The sequence below is a fragment of the Pteropus alecto genome, unplaced genomic scaffold, assembly GCF_000325575.1.
Source record: "Pteropus alecto unplaced genomic scaffold, ASM32557v1 scaffold73, whole genome shotgun sequence".
Lineage (NCBI taxonomy): Eukaryota > Metazoa > Chordata > Mammalia > Chiroptera > Pteropodidae > Pteropus > Pteropus alecto.
The window spans coordinates 5,734,725-5,758,729 of record NW_006436284.1 but is presented as its reverse complement, the minus strand read 5'-3'; the positions used below and the strand labels follow the sequence as shown (position 1 = coordinate 5,758,729).

Below are 24,005 nucleotides of genomic sequence, written 5' to 3'. Positions count from 1 at the left end.
TAAAAAATAAAAAAATAAGGGATTGAAGGTGACAAGGTCCTTGCAATCTGTGAGGTCAACCAAGGGTTGCCTCGCCTAAAAAACAAACAAACAAACAAACAAAACTGCTCTAAAAATAAGGTCTATTAAAATTTTTTTAAAGTGGAAAGGAAACAAAAAAATAAAAGAATCAAAACTCAGAAGTCAGTAAAGACTGACAAATTTGACAAGGGAAACATTGTGCAAATGAAAATGACTCAGGATCTGGGGACAGGTCACTAGAGAGGTTTTCTCCATTGTAAAGTAAAACTATTTCATCAGCACCTGTTCTGATTGCATGCTCACTTAGCAATTTCCTGATTATTCATTCTCAACTCCCCCAATTATATTGATGCTGAGAAAGGAGGTGCAGTGGATAAGACTCATTTGTTCCCCATTATGAATTAATACTGGTTTAGAAATAAGTCTCGAGTTTAGTGTTGCTGAGAGATCCTGCTTGTAATCAACCAGACATCCTAGATGACATAACACATTCAGTGGCCCCTAAGTGTGTTTACAAGGGTATGTAATGACAGTCTAAAATATGCGAAGGGTAAAAAGTTACATACTGTGTCAAGATACTTTGGGCAATCCTTCCTAAGACAATGTTTCATCAGTGAATTGTGGAATTTGCTGAACAGTCACTAGGAAAGAAATATATATCAGCGTCTAGGCTTTTTCATTTATTCCCACTAGATATTAGCTATACCTTTTCTGTGTTCCAAATGGCAAAGGAAAAGTGATTATGAGTGTCATCACTGTCAGTCATCCTAGGTATAAAAGAGGAAGTATTTCACCTCAAGAAGAGAAGTAGTAACAGGGTCCTGTCAATGACCAGGGATGAATCTCTTTTTGTCTATCCCTCCTAAGACTGAAGAGTTGAAGCTTTCAGTTAGGGAGGAAGAAATCACTAGCAATTGGCCAAGAAGTCTGCACTGGTAATCTTGGTCCATTTATTAAGCATGTGACCTTGGGCAAGTTATTTAATCTCTGTGTAAAATGGGGATAACTAGGGCCACAAGATACAATTCTGGAGGTTGGACCAAGCCAAAGGCACCAAGCCAAAAGGAAAGAAGGAGCTAAACTTAGCTGGCACTCCACCTACCAAGCCTTACACCCGCAGAGCCACAGCTACCCATATGAAGTACCATTTTGTAATTCTCACAAAGGTTGAATTCCTTCTATTTTTAGATATTTACAATGGTTTCTATTTCCCTGGCTTGTCCCTGACTGATACGGGGATTTTACTGAAATTTTTTTTTGCCTGAAATCTGTCTTAGAATTCTAAATCTTTTATTTGGTGCGTAATAAAAAGACTATAAATTTAGGACTTCACAAGGAGTTATCCACACTTGCTCTTCTCACTTTCCCAACTTCTTTCATTCCTGATCTCATTGTAGTCTGGGTTCTGCCACATTGCTTCATTTGAAACTGCTGTTGGCAAAGTCAAATAGCAACACTGACCTCCCTGTTTCTAAACCAAATTGACTGTTTTTAATTCTTAACCTCACAAATCTTTTAGCAGTCCTTAACACTGCCAACTACTTCTTTGCACAAATATTCTATATATAACCGAATAGCTATATGGAAAAAAATCAAGTTCTTCACACCATATAGCACATACAAAATTCGAATGTAAAAACAATAAAACCTTGCAAATACTAGAAGAAAACATTGGTGAATTCCTCTATATTTAGAAAAGTGTTCCTATTTGTAATTCAAAATCCAGAAGCAATAACTTTATGTACTATAATTACATAAAGATTAAAATAAAACTTTCATGACAAAAAAAAAATAATAACGAAGCCAAAGGATAAATGACAAACTGGGAAAAAAATGTTTCCAACACAATCTAGAAAAAGGGTTACTATCTTTAATAAAGAGAGGACATCTAAAAGTGAAAAAGGAAAAGGTCAACAAATCTAAAAACCAGCAAGAGATAAACAGTTCACAGAAAAAGAAAACAGCCCTTAACACATGAAGAGATGTTCAATTTCATTCCTTTTAATAGCAATGCAAATTAAAACCACTAAGATACAATTTTTCTCCTATTAAAATGGCAAATGTTTGATAATGTATTCTGTTAGAGGCTGCAAGGTAACAGGCACCCTCATACACTCCTGTTGGGGATGCACCATGGCCTAATTCTGAGGGAAGGGAATTTGACAATTTCTAGCAATACATGTACATTTATTTACCCTTTGATCCAATAATCTTACTTCTGGAATTTATCTCAAAGATACACAGGCAAAAAATATAAAAGAATATATGTACAAAGTTATTAATTACAGAACTAAAAGCTAAAGACTGGAAACAACTCAAAAGTCACTGAATAATAGCAGCCTGAAACACCTACCCATGGAGTTGCAGGGCTAGAAAACTTTTCCTTTCTTCTAAGTTTTTTGACCAGTCTAATAATTAAATTGATGTAAGACAAATTAACAGGACAGAAATAAATTTGGTTTTGTACGTACAGGATCCTCATAAAAATAGAGACTCAAAAAGTGACTAAAGCAGGAAGCGTTTATATCTTTTAGATAAAGAAACAATACATTTGTGAATAATTGACAAGACAAAGGGTTTTGGTCTTGGTAAATTGGTGAAGAAGAAACAAGGTTTATTGATATAGCCTTCTGGGTCCTAAATTCCGTATATCTGGTGATAAAGATGCCTTCTACCTTCCAAGTGGTGGAGCGGGGGTCCCTCTAACAAGGGAAGTTTATCTCCTGCTGTCAAGGAGACAAAAGAGGGTCAGAGTGTCCTTCTTGCACTGGCTGTTGCTCAAATACATTTAATTCAAAATCATCAATATGCCAAAGTGGCTTATGTTAGGATGGCATACTCTGCTCCCCTTCAGAGTACTCTACGGTTGTAAAAAGGAAAGAGGATTATCTCTATATATTGCTGTGGAGTGATCACTAGGAAATATTATTGGGAAAAAGCCAGGTGCAGAGTAACATGCCCAGTATGTTAGCTTACATCTAAAAAAGGAATACATTTGTTTATATTTTTAAAAAATGGAAAGACAAACCAAAAATTTATAAAATGATTATCTATGAAAAGCAAAGAGGGAAAAGGTGGAGAAGGATAAAAATGTGCTAGACTTCTCTGAGTGACTTGACTGTGGAACTATGATTATTATGTAAAATTATAAAACAAAATTACATCGAAATCTAAAAAGCAATCTTAAATTTAAAGCAAAAAAGAAAAAATACACATAAATACATATTGAGTTAATGGCTTAACCACATAAAGAAGAGTTATTTCGAATGATTTAAAATATAGTAATTTGACCATAGGTACCTACCTAATGAGATATAAGACAAAAAAAAACCTGCAAAAAATAAACTAATTCTGTAATCATATTGTTAGTAATAAAATGGTATATTAAGTTGTTTTTAAGAACTAAAATTTTCAGTGTGAGAGGAAAGACATGGAAATAGAAAACTAAGAGGTTAAGAAATAATCCTATACTACTAAATTTGAATTGGAAATATCAATATGAATTCATGATATATCTCCTTAAAAAAAAAAAAAAGAATTTTCTAACTCTGTCCACTGATGAAAGCCTAGACTGTAGTCTCAAAATATCATTTCCCACTGTAAGAAACCAACATCCTTGGGGGAAGAAAATGATAGGAGGTCTGGGACAGGAAATATATTAGACCAGCCTGAAATATCAACTCATTCATACTAAGCAAGAAAACTTTCAAAAACTACCAAAGTACTATGGAACCTACTGAAATAGGCTCCCCCTGACCAAATCTGAGACAATTTGAACATCAAAGTAAACAATGATAGTAACAGAATATAACCCATTGAATAAAATAAGAACCTATGTATATATACTGGTAATAAGAAATAAAAAAGAAAGCAAAGCCTTTTCTTACAGTAAAATGCTAATACATGTAGAAAAACTGAATAAAAATTTTTTAATCCACATTTTGCAACCATTACAGTAACATTTGATTCTGCTTACTAAAACTAGAATCTGAAAGTTTGATGAAAAAAAGGACATTAATAAGGTCTCAAAATGTCTCCCCACAAATTATTTATCAATTTTAAAGAAAAAAAAAATAGTAACCATAGAATGGAGAAACCTGGCAGACACTATCTTAACCAAGGAATCAAAGTGAAAATCACTATTCTGGTTATCTACTGTTGTATAACAAAATCCTCCAAAATTTGATGACTTAAAACAATTTATTATTATTTTTCATGGTTCTCTGGAATTAGTGGGCTCAGCTGGGATCACTCATAGGTTACAGTCAGATGTCTAGAGCTTATTTCATCTGAAGGGTGAATATCAATTTGGTTAAATATTCATGATGGCTTCTTTACTCTGATATCTGGGGCTGGGATGGCTGAACAGTTGAGTGTTGGACAGACATCTCTCTTTCTCCAAGTGGCTAACTTGAGCTTCTTGGAGGTCCAAGTGAACAAACTTTTCCAAAGACAGTATTTCCATAGACCAAGTCATAAATTGCAAGACTTCCACATTCTATTGGTTTCAAAAAATCAAAGAGCCAATGGAGATTCACAGAGAGGGGACTATATAAAGCAGTGAGAACTGGAGACATAGTTCACTAAAGTTCTTAAAGACTAACTTGCAATGATGACCAATACACATTTGTGATATTGTATGTACTATAATAAAATTTTTATTTATAATAAAAAATATATATTTGAACCTCAACCCCATTCCTGGCACAGAGCTCCTAAAAACCTTGGAATTTCCTGTGATGAGAGCTACAAAGGTGCACTTTATGAGATGACTTTTGGACCATACCCAGGATGGGAGTTTGCTGCCAGTGGAGCTAACCATGTGATTAGAGGGTTGGAACTTTCCATCCTACCCTCCCCCACCTCCAGGGATAGGAGAGGCAAGGTGCTGGAGGTTGAGTTCAATCACCAATAGCCAATGACTTATCAATCATGCCTATGTAATGAAGCTTGCTTAAAACTTAAAAGGACAGAATTCATAGAGATTCAGTGCTAATGAATACATGGAGAGTGTCAAGCTGGGAGATGTCATGGAAGCTCCATGCCCTTTCCCCACACCTCACCCTATGAATCTCTGTCTTCTGGCTGTTCCTGAGTTATATCCTTTTATCACAAACCAATAATTTAGTAAGGAAAATGTTTCTCTGAGTCTTGTAAGTCACTCTGGAAAGGTAATAGAATCCAAGGAGGGGGTCATGGCAACCTAAGATCTACAGTTGGTTGGTCAGGTGACATCTTGGACTTTCAATCAACATCCGAAGTAGGGGATGGGGATGGGAAGATTTTTTTGTAGGACTGAACCCTTAACCTGTAGATAGTGTCATAATTGAGTTAAATTGTAGAATACCTAGCTGATGTCCAAGAATTGCTTGGTGGTATAGAAACACCATCTCCCCACCTTCATGCCAGAATTGGTACTAGAACCTTTAGCATCAGTCAACATCATGTGCCTCTTGATGTGAAGCAGTGAGAATGATACTACAATACTCCTGTATTATTCTTGCAAAAAAATGCATAATTTGAACCTAATTTTGAGGAAACATTGGATAAATTCAAATTGAGGGACATTCTACTAAATGACCTATACTCTTCAAAAATGTCAATGTCATGAAAGAGAAAGAAAGGCTTAAGGAATCATTCTAAATTTAAAGAGCCTAAAGAGACACAAAAGACTAAATGCAATGCATGATCAATCCTATGTTGGGTTCTGGGTGAGAAAAGAAAATTCCTATAAAGGATGTATTTGGAACAATTTGTAAGATTTTTGTAAGATCTATAAATTGAATAAGAGCATTGTATACATTTTTTAAAGTTCATTGTATTATGAAAATCCTTGTTCTTAGGAAATATATACTGAAAATTTTAGGAGAAAAGTCATATTGTCTACAACTTAATCTCAAATGGTTTAGGAAAAAGTGTGTGTGTATGTGTGTGTGTGTGCGTATGTGTGTGTAGAGAGATGGATGAGAGGGAGAGAGGAGATGGATAGAGAGAGGGAGAAAGGGAGAGAATGATAAAACAAATATGGCAAAATATTAACAATTGATAATTCAGTAAAGGTATATGGGAGCTCTTTGCGCTATTTTTGCAACTTTTTTGTAAACTTGAAATTATTTCAAATTTAAATATATGCATCTTCAAAGGATTGAAACACATCAAATATGTTTTTAAACGCAGTGAGTTCATAATGATACAGAAAAAGCTCCAAAACAAAACAAAACAAAAAACCCATTGGTCACCTTAGCAAGATGCGAGGTTACCAACCCATTCTGAAAACTGGTAAAAAGAAAACACAAGTGTTTAAATTGAGTTTTGGGGTAACAAATTTGTTGAGGGAACAACAAATTTCTCCTTAGAAGAGTTCCAGCTAATAAATAAGAATATTCACTGTAGGCCAGCCATCAGGAAACTATGGTCCTAGGGACAAATCCAGCCCAATTACTGTTTCTATAAATAAATTGGAATACAGCCACCTCATTTGTTTGCATGTTGTCTATGTTGGCTGCATTCATAACAAAAAGGCAGAATGGAGTAATTGTTGACAGAGACCATATGGCCACAAGGCCTAAAATATTTACTATTGGGCCCTTTATAGGAAAAATTTGCCAATTTTTGCTCTAGGCCAGAAAAATCATGGCTAGCGACATGCACCGCTCAAACTGTGAGAGCACTACAGGAAACTCACGGTGACACAGGAGTATTTTAAGTTTTTGAGGAAAATACAGCAACATCAATCAGATGCCATGTGAAATACCAGCTTGAGGTAATCGCAGTTTCAACATTAAATCAAGTTAACTATTTTGGATAATATACTTTTGCAAAGTTGAATTTTAACAGTCGCTATGATCTCAAGCAAGTGCTGTACAAAATCCAATGTGGAACAAGAAATGAGGATAGTGGCATCCCATCCGATTCAAAGGTTTGAGAAATTATGCAGTGACCAATAGGTGTACACAACCCATTAGTAAACATTTGTGGTTAAGAATCAAATAAAATATTTTTTTTTCAATTTGTGTATATATTTTTAAGTGGCTACTTAGATGTTAGGACAAAAACACATTAATTTGTTTGGATCTAATTACTTAGTAAATAGAAACTAAGGACACTGAGAAAAAAATTACTCAGACACTAGGGGTGACATGAACCTCTGATCTAGATGATCAATGGCTGTTTATCATCAACGGCTAGTGAAAAGTTGAAGAGGAATTTTGTAAGAGACGATATTTGAGGCCACTGAACAGTTTAATATCAAAAATGAAAGGCCTTGTCTACGGCCATGCCACCCTGAATGTGCCGGATCTCATCTGATCTCGGAAGCTAAGCAGAGTTGAGCCTGGTTAGTACTTGGATGGGAGACAACCTAGGAATACTAGGTGCCGTAAGCATTAAAAAAAAAAAAAAAAAAAGGGAAAGACCTCATGTGCTTCCTGATACGATGGGAAATATAAAACACCACCTATAAAAGCTTGATTTAATAAACCAAGTTTGAATATGATCAAGGTTCTTAACTGTCAGTCCACTAATTCTATAAAGTCTGTATATTTTGTTGTGTGGCCACTGAAGTCTGTGTTCCATTAGCTTTGTGGTCAGCTAGTGATTTAACAGAGATGTCTTTATTTAATGCCTATACACAAAAAATAAAAAATGAAAAATAGTCAAAATGCAAAAATAATTCTCCCAGTCTTTGCCAATCAGCCGTTTTGTGGTATTCCTTCAACACCTAGCCAGTATATAACTCTGCCTTGGCCTTCACTTCCTGTTTGCACAGAGCCTGAAGGTCAGCCAGATGTGAAAGCTTAGGGTCTTCTCAGGTGTTTTCTGAGCATGTGTTCAGACCTGGGCATGCATGTAGCCTTCTAGATTCCCCAGAAAAAGAGAGAGCTTTTCAAAATACTTATTCTCCCAAGTATTTGCTTCCTCAGCCTCTTCCTTCCTAGGCTTTTGTCTTCAAGGCTACTTCCAAGCTGGAGAGTAAAAGGTGATCACAGACCTCTCTTACCAAAATTCATCAGTCTTTTCTTAAGTGTCCCCTGGTTGTTCTAAGTTTTTTATTTGATTCTAGAGTTCCAAAGGAAAAAAAAAAAAAGTTGATTCTGGCAGTTTCGCCAGCTTATTTGTTGCTTTTACAAAGGGATAGTTTTCAAGTTCCCTATTCTGCCATTTTCGCTGATATCACTCCATACCATTTATCTTTGTGCTTCTCAGCCTTGCTTAAAGTTATTTTCTCAGCCTGAAATGCAAAGAAAGAAGGAAAATATTCTGTCCAGTATCATAAGAGTATTGTGCCACATATCACGAGAGTATCGTATCACACATCACTAGTCTGGGGAAAGATCAAAATTCAAAATGTGGTTTCTACTGAATTTGCTTTGTTTAAAAAAAAAAAAAAATCCACTGGCTTCCTATGTAAAACAGGCTTAGGTGTTGCCATACGCATATCAGAGGACTTACCTTGAGTTGCCTTTTTTTAATAACAAGCACACTAATTTTACTTAGACTGTATGTTTATTTGGGATGGCTTTGGGAGAAATGGCTAGGGATGGGAAGAGAGTGTTAAATTCTCCCCGAAAGCCCCTCTTTTAGCCTACAGATTGTCAACACATTTGAAAGAGGGGGGGGGGGGGGGAACTAAGTGTCTAGACAAGGGAGGAAGAGTGCCAACCCGACAATTTTTTTCAAACCAGCGTCCCTTGGTGTCCACAGGGTTCAAGCGCGTGACGCGAGTACAGAACACCAGCCAGGAAAGCCTGAGAGGAGAGGCAGATAATGGGAGATCAACCCTAGATGAAGATTCCACATCAGTCTTTTCTCATATGGCCTCCAGGGCTGCAAGGCTTACAGGCAACAGGGTCCCTCCTTCTAGACGTCTTAGAGCCTCAGGCAAGGCCCCTGGCCCGAAACCAGGCGACGGCTTGGAAGTGACTTGCTCACCTGGGCTGACCCTCTTCTTAAAGGCGTAGGGCTGGGCTCTGCGGCGAGAGGCGTGTTGTCTGCCTCAAAGACCTCTGGGCGTTGTAGTCTGCAGCGGCGGGAGGTTTGACAGCAGTGGCTGGCTTAGTGCTCTCAGAACTCCAATCCCCGCCGGCCCCCGCGGTCTAGGCCGTTGCCTCTTCCTGCTGTGGAGACTTGAAGCCTGGCTGCATCAAGTTCAGAGGATTTGGTAAGGGGTTTCCACCTTCTTGGCGAGTTCTCGAAGACTGAGGTCTTGGCCTCTCAGGGAGAGCACGTTCCCTGGTCTCGCGACTGGCCACTCCAGATCAAGTGGAGGGGATCAAAGGGGAAGTGGCGAAGGAGCTGAGCTTGCGATGGAGCCGGCTGTCATTCGGGAAGTTCTTTGAAGAAACCCGTCAGAACAGTGTCCTCTTGGGGGAGCGGTGAGGCCAAAGCTGAGGTCCCCCGGAGATCGCTCCTCATAGAGCTGGGTGCGAGAAACCAGGGACTCCCTTGGGGGCTGAGAGAATTCGAGGGACTGTGGGAGTGGGTGTCTGCTGGATCCTCAAGAAAAAGGCAGGGTTACCTTGGATGAGCACCTGAATGAAAGAAGGAGGGAGGAAGTCATTTGCCGGAATCGGAGCGTCTTTCTCTATCCGGAGGAAACCCCTTTGTGCATTGAGCTAGGACCACAAATGGGTTGAGGGCCAAGACAGATCACTCCTCCCCGTTTTTGCCCAACTCAGTTGTGAGAGTGAGGGCCTTGATAGGTAAGTGGCTTGACATCTTAGCTCTCTTAGAATACAGGTATACCTTAGAGATACCTTAGAGATACAATTTAAGACCATTGCAGTAAAGCAAGTCTCACAAATTTTTTGGTTTCCCATTGCGTATTTGTTACACTATAAGGTAGTCCATTAAATGTGCAATAGCATTATGTCTAAAACAAACAATGTACATACCTTAATTTAAAATACCTTATTGCCAAAGAATGCTAACCATCATCTGAGTCTTTTTGTCTCAATGTCGATGGCTGCCAACTTATCAGAGTGGTGGTTGCTGAAGGTTGAAGTGACAATTTCTTAAACAACAATGAAGTTTATCACATTGATTGACCCTTCATTTCACGAACGATTTCTCGGTAGCATGTGATACTGTTTTATAGCATTTTACCCACTGTAGAACTTTCAAAATTGGAATCAAACTTCTCATATCTTGCCACAGCTTTATCAACTAAGTTTATATATTCTAAATATTCTAAATCGTTTGTTGTCATTTCAATGGTCTTCATAACATCTTCACCAGGAGTACATTCCATCACAAGAAACCACTTTCTTTGTTCATCCATAAGAAGCAACTCCTCATCTGTTAATGTTTTATCATGAGATTGCAGCAATTCAGTCACATCTTCAGTCTCCACTTCTAACTCTAGTCCTTTTGCTACTTCCACCACATCTGCAGTTCTTCCTCCACAGAAGAATTGAACCCGTTAAAGTCATCCATGAGGATTGAATTAACTTCTTAGAAACTCCTGTTAATGTTGATATTTTGACCTCGTGAATCACTTATGTTCTTAATGGCAATGGTGAATCCTTTCCAGAAGGTTTTCAAATTACTTTGTCCAGACGCATTCAAGAAATCATTATCCATGGCAGCTATAGCCTTATGAAATGTATTTGTTAAATAATGAGATTTGGAAGTCAAAATCAATCCTTGATCTGTGGGCTGCAGAATGGATGTTGTGTTAGCAGGCAGGAAAACAACATTAATCTTGTTATACATCTCCATCAGAGCTCTTGAGTGACCAGGTGTATTGTCAATGAGCAGCAATATTTTGAAAAGAACCTTTTTTCCTGAGCAGTAGGTCTCAACAGTGGGTTTAAAATATTCTTATTGTAAACATATATGCTATTATCCAGGCTTTGTTATTTCATTTATAGAGCACAGAGTAGATTTAGCATAATTCTTAAGGCCCTTTGGATTTTCAGAATGGTGAATGAGCACGGGCTTCAACTTAAAGTCACCATCTGCATTGGCCCCTAACAAGAGAATCAGCCTGTCCTTTGAAGCTCTGAAGCCAAGCATTGCTTTCTCCTCTCTAGTTATGTCCTAGATGACATCTTCCTATAGGAGGCTGTTTTGTCTACATTGAAAATCTATCGTTTAGTGTAGCCACCTTCATTACTTAGCTAGATCTTTTGGATAACTTGCTGCAGCTTCTATATAAACACTTACTGCTTCACCTTGCACTTTTACGTTATGGAAATGGCTTCTTTCCTTAAACTTTATGAACTAACCTCTGCTGCCTTCAAACTTTTGTTCTGCGGCTTCCTTACTGCTCTCAGAATTGAAGAGAATTAAGGCCTTGTTCTGGATTAGGCTTTGGCTTAAGGGAATGTTGTGACTCGTTTGATCTTTTATCCAGACCACTTAAACTTTCTCCATATCAGTAAATATGGTAAATAAAGAAGAGGACCAAGACTGAACTTTGGAACTCTGCAATTTTAAGAAGTCTGAGAGACAGGGAGCAAACAGTGAAGGAGACAGAGGAGGAGGGGCCAGAGAAGTACAGAGAAAACCTGGAGCCCTAGTGAATCTTGTTTATTAAGGAGAATGATAACCTTGTGGCAAATATTTCTAATGGGGCAAGTAAGTTAAAGCTTGAGAAAGGACCCTTGGTTTTACCCATCTGGAGGTCATCTAACAAGAGCAGTTTTTGTGTAGTGATGAGGAAGATAGTCTGATGAGCATGGGTTTAAGAAAGAATGAGAGGATCTTATCTATTTTATGCTTTATATTTTATATCCTACCTTTGTTTTATTTTTTTCTTTTTGTGCCTTTTTTTAGGTCAATTAATTTTTATCATTCTCTATTCCCTCTCTACTAGATTTTAAATTATACGCCGTACTCTTATTATGTTAGTAGTTACCTTTAAAATTAGAACATGTGTCATATCAAAGTATAATGTTGATCTGGACGATACAAGGAACTTCAACCACTTTAATTCCAAGACCTTCCCTTGACTTTTTTTCCCCTTTGGTCTAGAATTTTAATTCTTTTTTTCTCAACCCAATAACAAATTATTTAATTCTGCTTGGATTCATTAAACTTCTTTAATCTGTAGATTGTTCTTTTATGAATTCTAGAAATTTCTCAGCCGTTATCTCTTCAGATGACCTTTGCCATCTCATCTCTTTCTGATTCTCCAACTACATGCATTTTAGATCTTGTTCTGTCTCCCATGTCTCTTACCTCTTTTTCACATTTTCTGTCTTTTCCTTCCCTCTGCCACATTCTAGATAGTTTCTTCTGATTTAATCTCCTAGTTCATTAATTTTATCTTTAACTTTTAAACACGTTCATTGAATTTAAATTTTTGGATATTTTATTTATTTATTTTTTTAAATTTTGGCCTAAAAATTAACTCTGGTCCTTTTCAAACATTCTGGACATTTTGGAAATATCCCCCTTTTCCTTTATTTATTTAAACATATGAAGCATTATTGTTTTATAATTTTCTGATAATCACTATAGTCAAAGTCCTTGTGGATCTATTTCTGCTGTTATTTCTTCTGGTTCTTATTACTTTATTTCTTTACATGCTAGGTTAATTTTGACTGTGTACTATTTATTATCCTTGAAAGATTGTCAGCAAGTCTTCTTTGAGGCCTAGGATGAAGGTGTATCCTCACATAAAAGATTTACATTTAACCTTAAGCAAGTTAACCTTAAATTATATTCACAGCTTTAAGTGTTTTTTGACCACCTTGCAAATCCACATGAGGTGCAGTTTGTAATATGAACCATTTCCTCCACCGCATATGTACACAGGCACACAGACACACATACACACACACGCTATGGCTAGTGTCAAGAAAACTTGTTCGTAGTGCCCTTGTGAGGTAATGAGGCACTTTTACTTCTTGTAACCCCTAATCTGATGATAAAGCTCTATGTAGTCCCAGGCATATTATGGGAAATAGGGGAGGAGATGATTTCTTATTATAATCATTCTTTATTTTGAGTGAATCTGGTTTTGTCTTCTATTTCCCTAATACTTCATAAAAGCTTGAAAACCTTAGCCCAATTTCTCCTGGTACATCAAATACCCTCAGAGCAGAAACAACTTCCATGAGCTATTTACCTCTCTAGGTTCCTTAATTTTACCTGCAAATGGCCTGATATTTCTCACTATTTTTGAAGCTTTTCAAAAGATGATTTTTATATTTTAAACAGTATTTTTAGTTTTCTGCAGAAAAATGAGTCCAAACAGCCTAATCTGTTTTATTACTAGAAATTGATTATTTTTTATTAAGCAAAAATAAGCAGTAACTCCAATTTTACTTAGCAAGTTTCTAATAAATGTTTTAGGCATATATCACAGTAAGACATATTCCCATATTTTTCTAATTAGTTATGCATGCAAATGTATTATTTATTACTGGTAAAATAATTATTTAATTAAACTTTAAATTTATCCTTTCTGATTTGTATAGGACTGACTACTTCAGTGCTTAGAATCTGAGAAAAATGGCAAATATGGATAATGATTCTAGGCATCTTCTCATCCCTGAAGTAGATCATGAAATAAATCCCGGACCTATGAATATCCAGTTTGATTCATCAGATCTAAGATCCAAAAGGTAAATGTTTAAAATAAAACGCTTATCTCATAATTAAGGTTTTTTAATTATTAAAATAAAACTAATTATAACCAAACATATATAGCTTTGGTTATAAAATATCCAGTTTTATACAGGGTCTGTATGTTTGTAGTGAGGGGAAATAAATATGAACACTATTTCCTCATTTATATTTGACTTTTTCGATTAAACTCAACATCTCGGGGTGGGGGAGGTATAAGTTTTATGAAGTAAGATGCATTTATATAATTCATTTAACAACTATATTTTGATTACCTGCTTTGTGACAGTTCATATGCTAGGTGCTGGGGATAGAAAGTGAAAGTAATGTACAATCCTTACCATCACTGAGCTTAAATTCCAACAGATAGTTTAAGATTTGAGTTTAAAATTTATTTCATTGCATACCTGGAAAACCCAAGAGAATCCAGTGAAAATTGTTATAAATACTGCGAGAGTTCAGTAAGGTGGCTGTTTACAAAATAGGGAAAAATAAATAACATTCTGATGAGAAAATGTAATGAAAGAAAAGATAAAATGTATAGGAATATCCTTAAGAATGCAAAATCCATATGAGAGAAACTGAAATACTACTGAGGGACCTAAAATAAGATTTAGAGTATTTCTTCAAATCTGAGATACTGATTATAAGTTGCACTATTTGTTTTTTTAATATACACAAAGAAAAACTGCTGCCAATACCTCTGATACAATATTCTCTTAGGAGTTTGTTGTTGTTGTTGTTGTTGTTTAATTAATGAAAGAGCTCGTTAGCTTATTTGGCATTGTATCATATATATATATCCTTTATGCAACTATAAAAATGAAAATATAAACAAAGTATATCAGTTAAGATAGTCCTAATCTGATTCTTTACATTTGGAATCCAATTCTTCTGAATCACTTTTTGACTTGAAGTCATCAAAATCAGTGTTTTTCCCCCAATACAAAATTGTCCTTTGTACCATTAAGAGCATTGATAATGTAGCATTTCTTGAAAGAATTTTCTTCCAAATCACTGACACTTTTAGTTTTGATGCTTGCACTTTACTGATCTTACCAGAAGGTGTCACAGAAGGTTTTCTAACAGCACCATGGCTCAAATTTCTTCTTCAAATAGTCCTTGACTATTGTGATGACAGAAATGACTAGAGATGACAATTATCTGTCATGCCACCAAAAATAATTACTGGTTGACACTGATTAAAAGATGTCCTGGATTATGTGATGTATCTATACTTTAGAAATGTAAATGTGCGTACTAGAATTAGTAAAATATGACGTGTAAAGAAAAAGGCATAATTTGCTCTCAAGGGTTAGACTCTAAAATAAAATGTCCTGCTCTTTAAATTTCAATCCACAAATTTAATGTGACCCCACCTCCCCTAAAAAATGCCAGTATCCAATTCCAAAGTTTATATGGCCCAGAAATTTCACTTCTAAGCATTAATTCGCAGTGTCAAATAATATATGTACGAGGTTGTTTAGTGCAGTATTTTTTATAAGAGCAAAAGATTGAAAACAACCAGAATATCTTTTCTTACAGGACTGGATAAATAAATTATGGCATATTAATACAATGGAATATTTTTTGCCCATTAAAAAGAAGGAAGTGGCTTTATTACATATTGAAATGAAACAGGTCTTCAACTTATTTTATTAAGTGAAAAAAGCGAAGTGCAGAACATAGTATATAGTATAGTATACCACCATTTGGGTAAAAATAAATCAGTAAATTATATATAATCACACACACACACACAATATGTCTCAATGACTCTGGGGAGATAAATAGGAAACTGTAAGGGTAGTTGCCTCCTTAGAGAGGAACTGAGTGCTTGAGGTGGGAGGTGTGGTGGATACTGTTAGGTAAATATCCAACAAATATTCAATAACCTCATCTATTCCTTGCCTGCAGAATCCTAATTTTGTTCCTAATTTTGTTAAGGGTCACAGTAGGTTCCAATCCAGGAGATGAAGGACAATTGGTTTAAACTAGTCTTGATAATACTGTTTCTGTTTTCCAGATACAGTCATGGGTCACTTAACAGCAGGGATGCCTTCTTAGAAATGTGTTCTTAGGTGATTTCATTGTGCGAACATCATAGAGTGCATTTACGCAAACCTAGATGGTGTAGCCTACTGCACACCTAAGCTGTGTGGCATAGCCTATTGCTCCTATGCTACAATGTTACTGTGCTGAATATAGTAGGCAATTATAATGTGTTGTGCTATGATGTCACTGGATGATAAAAATTATTCAGCTCCATTATAATCTTTTGGGACTGCCATTGTATATGCAGTCCCTCCCTGACCAAAACGTTGTTATGCAGCACATGACTGTACTTAATTTTTTAGTCTTTCTTGGAGCTAGAGGTGGCAATGTGAAATTTATCATAAGAGAAATTTAAATTCGTCATTTAAAATGGCCATCAGAGAAGATAATGAATCTCATAATATTCACTTATATATTTCAACATCAGTGAATACAAGAACTAATGAATACTGATTGAATGCTCAGTATTTTTTTTGAAACCTCTATATTTTATGGTAAATAATTGACCATTGTGACAATAGAACATAGGTCATTACAGTACATTCCATTGCAATAAGTTGGCAGGAGTTCAAACAGTTCTCTGAGAACTTGTTTAACCGTGTAAATTAAATGGGAATATATTTTCTATAATGAAACTTGTCAAAATGAAAGGGAATCAACTATTTACAATCATGGAATAACTACCTAGGTAAGCATATTTTAAAGAAGGCAAATATTTATATGGACTGAGCAGTACTGAATGTTACATTTGCCTGTGAAATAATATAGGTTGAAAACAAAGTGTTTGATGAGGAAAAAAGTGGGAGTACCTTAAAATATTGTAATTTCTATTAAAATATGAGTTACTTCACTTTATATATGTAAATAAAACTCAGACACACTGAGGGGAATTTATCTTCTATAAATGAACCATCTTAGACAACTATTTCCAAAACTTCAGCCACTTCAGAGTCACCATATGACTTTGATGATATCTCATTATCACCTATATATTATGATTTAATGTGTTTTTTATTTAACTTTTTAAAATTAGGGTTATTTTAGCCTCATCTTCACATACTTATGAAATGGTGTATTTAAATTATCGTTTATACTTTTTTCTGCATTGCAGTAAATACCAAGCAGTTAAAATAGCATTCATCCATGTGCTAACTAAAATCATCTTACCTATAACCACACTTTGGGAAACTGTCTTCAGCCGTCAGAGTTGTTAAAAAAAAAAAAAATCCAGCTAAGTAAATTTGAAGATCTAATTGGCTTTATTCAACGATTCATGAATCAGGCAGCATCCCATCTAGCATATAGAAAGGAGCTGTGAGGAGCTTTGTGAAATGGAAGGTTTTTATAGGCAGAAGGGGGCAAGATGAAGTTATTATCAAAGAGTGAATTATTTCAGGCAAGCAAGGTCACCTTTCTTTAGTGGAAAGCAGGAGTCTTGTCAGGCAGATTACCTCACCAGTGTTGATCAGATACTTCTAGATTGACTGGTTAAAGGTTACTTTCCTTGGGGAGGCTGAAACTTCAGTTATGAGTGTTAAGTCTTCATTTGCTGAGTGAGACTTAGGAGAAGTGACTCCATTTGTGGCCAGTTAATTTTTTATTTTATTTTATTTTATTTTAACAGAATACAGAGAACAGTATTTGATACTTTTTAAGTATCTTACCTTCAGTTTAGCTTGTGGTTAATTCTATATCTTCCACTAGGTGGCAATCAAAACCACATGTCAGTTCAAATGTAAGAATTTAAGAACTTTGAACTGAAAGAGAGTGTGCAGGATCCGCTTATCATATTGGTGGAACTGGATTCTAAGTAGACTTAGGTGGAGGCAGGAGCTTGTCACTGTAGAGGAAGTATAATGTCATAAACAAGTAGATCATTTAGGGAACTTTTACAAACTACACAAGCCTACTTTCCCCTCTGCATGCCTTTCCTCCCCTCTCCCATCAGTTTTTCACTTGCTTTGGGGTGAAGTGAGGAATGTGGGTGAAGGAACAGAAGGTTTAGAAATCTTCTGTGCTGTATTTGATATATTCAATTGGTAATCGGTGGTTTTAGAGATTGTTTTCCTGCTTTTCTCAGACTTTGTGGTAACTAAAGATAGAGGTGGTATTCAGGATTGCTTCACACTATGCTGCTGCTCTGGGATTATTATTCCCTTTGGGAGTTGACCTCCCAGCCAGTTGTGAAGTGCTTTATTTGTTTTTGAGCTTCCTTTTTTCAGTTTTCTCTGTTTTTCTTCCATTTTTCCCAGAGGCTGGGGCTTTCATGCTCCTCTGTGTATACCCAACTTCCCCCAGGACAAGAATTCACTCAGGAATTACTGCTGCAATGCTTTATAAACCATACTTTTCTTTTGCCCCTTATTCACCACTCCTATTCTTTCTGTCCTATTCTTGTGGGGCTTTGTTGTCTGTTTAGTGTCATAATGGCAAATAATGATGTATCAGAGACCTAGTCTGTTACTTTTCCATGGCTATTTACATTTTAATGTGGAGAATCCTAGAAATAGAAAAGTCTAACCTAAAAGTTAGATTTTTCTAATTGATAACATTTTAAGTGCTCTGATAAGCCACTGGGGTAGAGTTAGATATTTAAGATAGGCAGCGTTCCTGGTGCCCTTCACACACACTACATACGCTATGACCCTTGGTTTTTAGAATGGCTGCTGGTCAGTGCATCTGTAAAATGGTCTCTTTCACTTTTATTTGTCAATAATACTGCCACCAAATAGCAGCCTGAATTGACTCTTTTTGGTACTTGTAGTTCTAGGAGAGAGAGGGAATAACAAAGCAAAGTGAGGAGTTTATCTATTACTATGATAAGGGTAGATCCTGGTCCAATATCAGTGATTGGAAGTGATTACTGAAGCTTTGTAATTTCGTAGTTAGGTATTATACAGATCTACAGCAAAAGATACCAAAGTAGTTTTTTCAGGAGAGTTGGTTTTTAGAGCTACATAAATTGCATTTTTGAGGAACTTTCTATCCTTGTTAAGTAGGTGGGATAAAGGCCTTGAGTGGTTTTAGTGCTGTGGAGCTGATGGCCAACTTGCTGATTGTGTTACTACGTCTGTACCCTTCCCTCTCCTCTTTCCTTTTCCTTCTACACTCTTTTCCTCTCCTCTTTTATCTCCTTTGGTCCACTTTTCTCACCTCTCTTCTCTCCACTTTCCACTTTGTTTTTTCCCCAGTGTACTCTTTTTGCTAAATGCTTAAAGAGAACAATCCTGGCCATGGAATTAGAGATGCTTTAAATATAGATATGGACTTTGTTAGAATAAGATCTTATTTTTATTTCCTCTAATTCATAGGTTCATATATATATTTTCCTTCTTCCTTACTTTCCAGATGTCTTTGGTTGCTTAACTGTCCTCTTACACCCATATCTGCTCACCTGAGTTGTTTCCATTTCTTTACCTAGCTCCATGTGTTCTGATTTTGCTGTGGTTTTTTTTTTTTTTCTATTTTGCCTATTAATTAGTTGTGCTTTATTTTCTTCCCTCCCTTTCTCCCTTATTATTATTTGGAGAAGCCTGAAGCCAGAGAGAGCCTGGTTGAGTTTGTCTGGTGCTCACTAGGACCAAGTTAAAGTGTGTTTTGTTGGGAGGTAAGGATAAAAAGAGTTGAATGTGGGGGGAGGAAGAAACTTTACCATTCTAGGTTCTTCTGGCTGGTCTAATAATTCGATCTACATGAGACAGATTAATAAGAGAAAATAGCCACATATATAAGAGAGTCAGAGAGCCCAGAAACATGAGAGGTTCAGAGACAGAAAGATAAAATGAAGTATATCGTAGCATTCTGAGCTAAGGAGGAAGTAGCATGCCTTGGGGCTTCAGAGGAGAGAGAGGCCATTCACAGGATGATAAGAAGAGCAGATGTTTAGTAATTAGATGTTTGCTCTGCCATAAAAAGTTATCTCTGGTTTTAACCTATTATGGGCAAGTTCTCTAATTAAATTCTTCTAGGTAGCTAAGGGGGATAAGGGTGGGTTGGGAGGCGAGAGGAAGAAGTTTATCTTGAGCCCACAGGGTCTCGATGGCCTTTAGCTCAAAATAATCCACATGCCAAAGTACCACATCTTGGGGAGGCCTATTCTGAACCCTTTCAGAGACATGGGAGAACTAAGAAGACAATGAATAATAATGATATCTAGATCAAAAAGAAGAAGGAAACCTAGAAAGGAGAGTCCAGCATGTTCTCAAGAGTATCTGCCAATTCTGGTTCATTAGCCGAGAGGCTGATAAACTGAGCAGAGCTTTTGAAGGCTTTACAAGGCTAGAGGGAGAAAAATTGGAATTCAGAGCTCACTAAGAGTAGGCCTCATACAAACTTCGGGTTGGAAACCCTAAGCTCTATAAGCCTAGAAACATGAGTAAACTTGAAATAGAATGGCCTTCTTGCAGGGACTGTAGATCAACTTTTAACTCATGTCAATCCCCAAAACTGGATGAAGGTACTCTAGGATTGCCAAGTGTCTCAAATTGGCTCCCAAAAGCAAATGTAAATCCTTTCTAATGAAAATAATATTATTCTAGACTTCAAATTATTTATACTTTTTTCTATATATTGGAATTCCATAAGTACAATGTCAAATGTCAGGTACTTAATCAAAAATAATTAGGCATAAGAGGAGACAAGACAACATGATCAGAAAGAGACTCAATACACAATAAAGACTGACAGATGATCCAAATAATGGAATTATCAGAAATAGGCTTTTAAAGCACTATCTTTAATATGTTCAGAGAAATTGAAATAAGGTTGAGAATTTTGGCACTGCCTAGAAATATAAAAAAGAACCAAATTCATGGAAAATGTTTGTTGAATAAAAAAGAACCAAATGGAAATTCCGGAACTAAAAATCACAGTAACCAAAGGTAAGAAATCAATCGATGACAATAATAAATGTTAGTTGTTAGTTAAATAAAGTTAGTTGATGGGACTCAGTTGGCAGGGCAGGCTTCATACTAGACCCTTGCCTTTATCAATCTATTCTGTTATTCTTGGGTTGATCTGATGAGTACCTTGCCATACAACTAACATTGGATTCTGATCAAGCTACTACAAAATTTGCCATCTGGGTTGAAAATACAGCCTTCATCACCTGAAAGACCACTTTGTGTAGACTATTTGTTGCTAGTGTCTTTCCAGTAGCAACGCAGTTCTTTTAGCTCATCTGCCTTTACTGAGAGCCATGATGAAGATTTCTAAGGCTTGATGTATAGTATACCTTTCTTAAGTTATGGGAGAATAATAAAAAAGAGGCTCTTTTTCTTTGGTGATCTGTTTAAAGCGTAGATGAGTTTTGTTTTTTGTGTTTTCAATTTCTAGATAACTGAATTAAAAAGAAAACAATTTTAATATGCATTTGAAGAATCACATGTATATATTTAAAAAAAGATTTATCTTAATATATATACTTCCTGAATTCTTTACCTTTTTTACCACTTTTCCAGTTTTTAAGAAAAGGAAATTTTAGTTAAAATACTGGCGTGGCATTTTTCTTCTTTCCTGCTGTTTTTTAAAATGGGGAATGGTTCGGTTACGAAACTGGAAATTTTATTTTTTTTCCAGAAATTCTTTTGATAGATTTGTGTAAGAAGGAGAGTGATAATTGGCATGACATTGCAAGCTGAACCCTATCCTTTATTTATAATTAAGACAAGCTCTTTATTTCAAAATATTAAGTTAATACGCTTAATATATTGCACTTAAGTTAATTGAGGCAATTTGTGATTTATTTTGGCATTCTCATAAAGTAGATAAAAAGAAAAGCTGCTTGGATAACTGTACCCTCTTTGGAATTTTCCCACATTTCTAATCTTTCTTTGTTGACTGTCACTCACTATTTGGAACTGCTTTTCCTAGATAGAAGATAGTTGTCTGGTGGTGGTGGTAGTGTTACTATTTTATATCAATCTAGGGAAAAACTGAAGAACTGTTATGTTGATATTTACTTGCAGGTCCTCCTAGTATCTTAACTTGATTGAAACATTCCTGATGTTTATATAATTCTTTTATTTCATTCTATGCTGATAGTGAAAACAAAACAAAACAAAACCCGTCGCATTTCTGTTACCATTTTATAAATGACCATAAAAAAAGAGATTATTTGTTTCCAGAACAGTAGAATTAAAACAATTTTTAGATATTTTTTTTAAAACCAAAATTTGAAAGCATGAATTACATTTTTAAAAAATTTGAAGTTCATTCTTGGTAAAAATCTGTATTTAATTAAGATATATGGGCCTGAGAGTTAATATTCAATCAAGTTCTTTGTCCGTATGTTAATGAAGATGTTTACTTGCTACTTAGTAACAGCTTAGCATTCCAAAGTAAGGAACCCATAATCTTAAACCAGGTGTTTATTAAGTTATTTTTTTCATCATACCACTCTTCAGTTAAGAAATAACAACAATCTAAAAAAATTGGGACTAAGTATGTGTGTGTGAATGCATTTGCAAATTATATACGTGTACTTCTGTACTTATATTATTTACATTATAAACATGAAAATTGAATTTTTAAAATTATAAGATGTAATAATCAATCTTGATCAAATTAACTTTAAATTTTATTAACAGTACATTAAAACTTTTGCTTTCACTTTATATTATCAATAACGATTGAATATACTTTATTTATTTTGAAAATTGTATACTCTGCCATACAGTAATTCAAACTGATTTGAAGTTCATTTCAGTCTCATTCAACAATTATGTCAAGTTTTTTTGAAATTTGCCTAGTAAATTTTCATCCTCCCTGATATCACTGAATTCTTACATTTAGTGATTACAGTGCTTGTTTGTATATTCTAGTATCCCATGCTATTTTGAAAGTCCAAAATACTAATGTTTTTGTTTGTTTTAATACTGTTAGTTTAGAAACAACCAATAGCTTTGTTCATGTTTCTTGGTTCTCTCCAGTTTATGCCCTACCTCTTCTCTCCTTCATTTCTGATATCCTCCTGGATCTACTTTACCACTCAGTTCCAGCAATTACACACACACACACACACACACACACACACACACACACACACACACACCAGAAAAAGGTAAAAAGAAAAAAAAGCATTGATTTAGAGAGCACCTTTAGAAGGTGGCTAATCTCTCCACTGGGGCAAGGGGAGGAATTAATAGAATTATCCTTCTCAGGTTAACTGGGAGAGAAATTAAAACTGCTACAATCTGGTAGCGTCTGGCCAAAGAGGAAGAGCTGCCTAGCTGGTTGGAAAGCTCCACTGGATGGACGTTGAATATTTCAAGAAGATCCTGAAGTATTTTTTGGACCAATAATTTCAGAGGAGTCAGTTTGTAAGGCACCCTGGGAAGAAGGATGCAAAGGGGAATAAAGCATTAGCTACAGTCATATTTAATAATTTACATTAGAATTATAACTTTTTAATATTTATGTTTTTGTAAATGTATTTGATTCTTTATAGTATTTATAAATTTTCATATTTGAAATATGTTAATGTTTAATTTCACTGATTTTTTAAACTTTTATACTCTAAACATTTTTTAGAGAAAATACTTATGTTAATACCTGTATTACGTGGAATAAATATCGTCATTTGCTTCATTATTACAATTGTTACCTTGACTTTTTTTTATGTTTTATAATAGGTTCAAAGACCATTATTTATATTCTCTTTTTTTTTTTTTTGGAAATTTTTAAATGTTAGAAAACTTTTAATCCATGTATATAAGATTTCAGATAAGTTTTTATTAGCAGCTATACATCATTTTCAGCAATAAATGCATGTAACAGTGGAAACATTTCTAAACATCCATTATCAGAATATTTTCTGTATAATGTAAGTTTTTAAAAAATGAATTATTTTCTCAGTCATTGTTAAAATATCTTTACCTTGAAGGGAGATAGATTAAGAATGTAGGGGCTTTTTAATACCTGCTGTGTTCCTGTGTAGCATTGACAGCCACATGTCATCACAGAAAGGTCAACAAATTTGAAATAGTTGTCTTTCTATGCAAAAAAAGTAGGTAACTTATATTTAAGTTTGACAAATCTTTATGTTTTGTTTTGTTTTGTTTTGTTTTGCCACAAGACAATGAGCAAATTTTTGTATAGTACAAAAGATTTTTTGGTTCCTCTTGATCTCATTACTAAATTGAAAGAATATGTTAATTTAAGATATGTTTTTAAAGTTTATCACATGACATATGTACAGAAGAGTACATAATACATATATACAATTTTTAAATAATTATAAAGGCAACACCCATCCAACTAACACTAAGGTCTAGAAATAGCAACACCCCAGAAGTTCCCCCATATGTTCTTCACCAAACACATCCCCCTTCCTCCCTACAGGTAAATGCTCTTAA

General features: G+C 35.3%; 1 protein-coding gene and 1 pseudogene across 2 annotated transcripts in view; both read left to right on the top strand.

Moving 5' to 3' along the window:
• Nucleotides 1–7,287: 7,287 nt before the first annotated feature.
• LOC112480236 lies at nt 7,288–7,406 on the top strand (annotated as a pseudogene).
• Nucleotides 7,407–9,091: 1,685 nt separating this feature from the next.
• The window catches only part of SLC38A9 (solute carrier family 38 member 9), a 60,000-nt gene continuing 45,086 nt past the window's right edge, over nt 9,092–24,005 (top strand). Inside the window, exons 1-2 of one of the 2 annotated variants that reach the window (XM_006912467.3) lie at nt 9,092–9,181; nt 13,449–13,595. In XM_006912467.3, coding sequence (XP_006912529.1) covers nt 13,483–13,595 — 113 coding nt within the window. In that variant the 5' untranslated portion in view covers nt 9,092–9,181; nt 13,449–13,482. The other variant, XM_015589825.2, reaches the window with a different exon arrangement.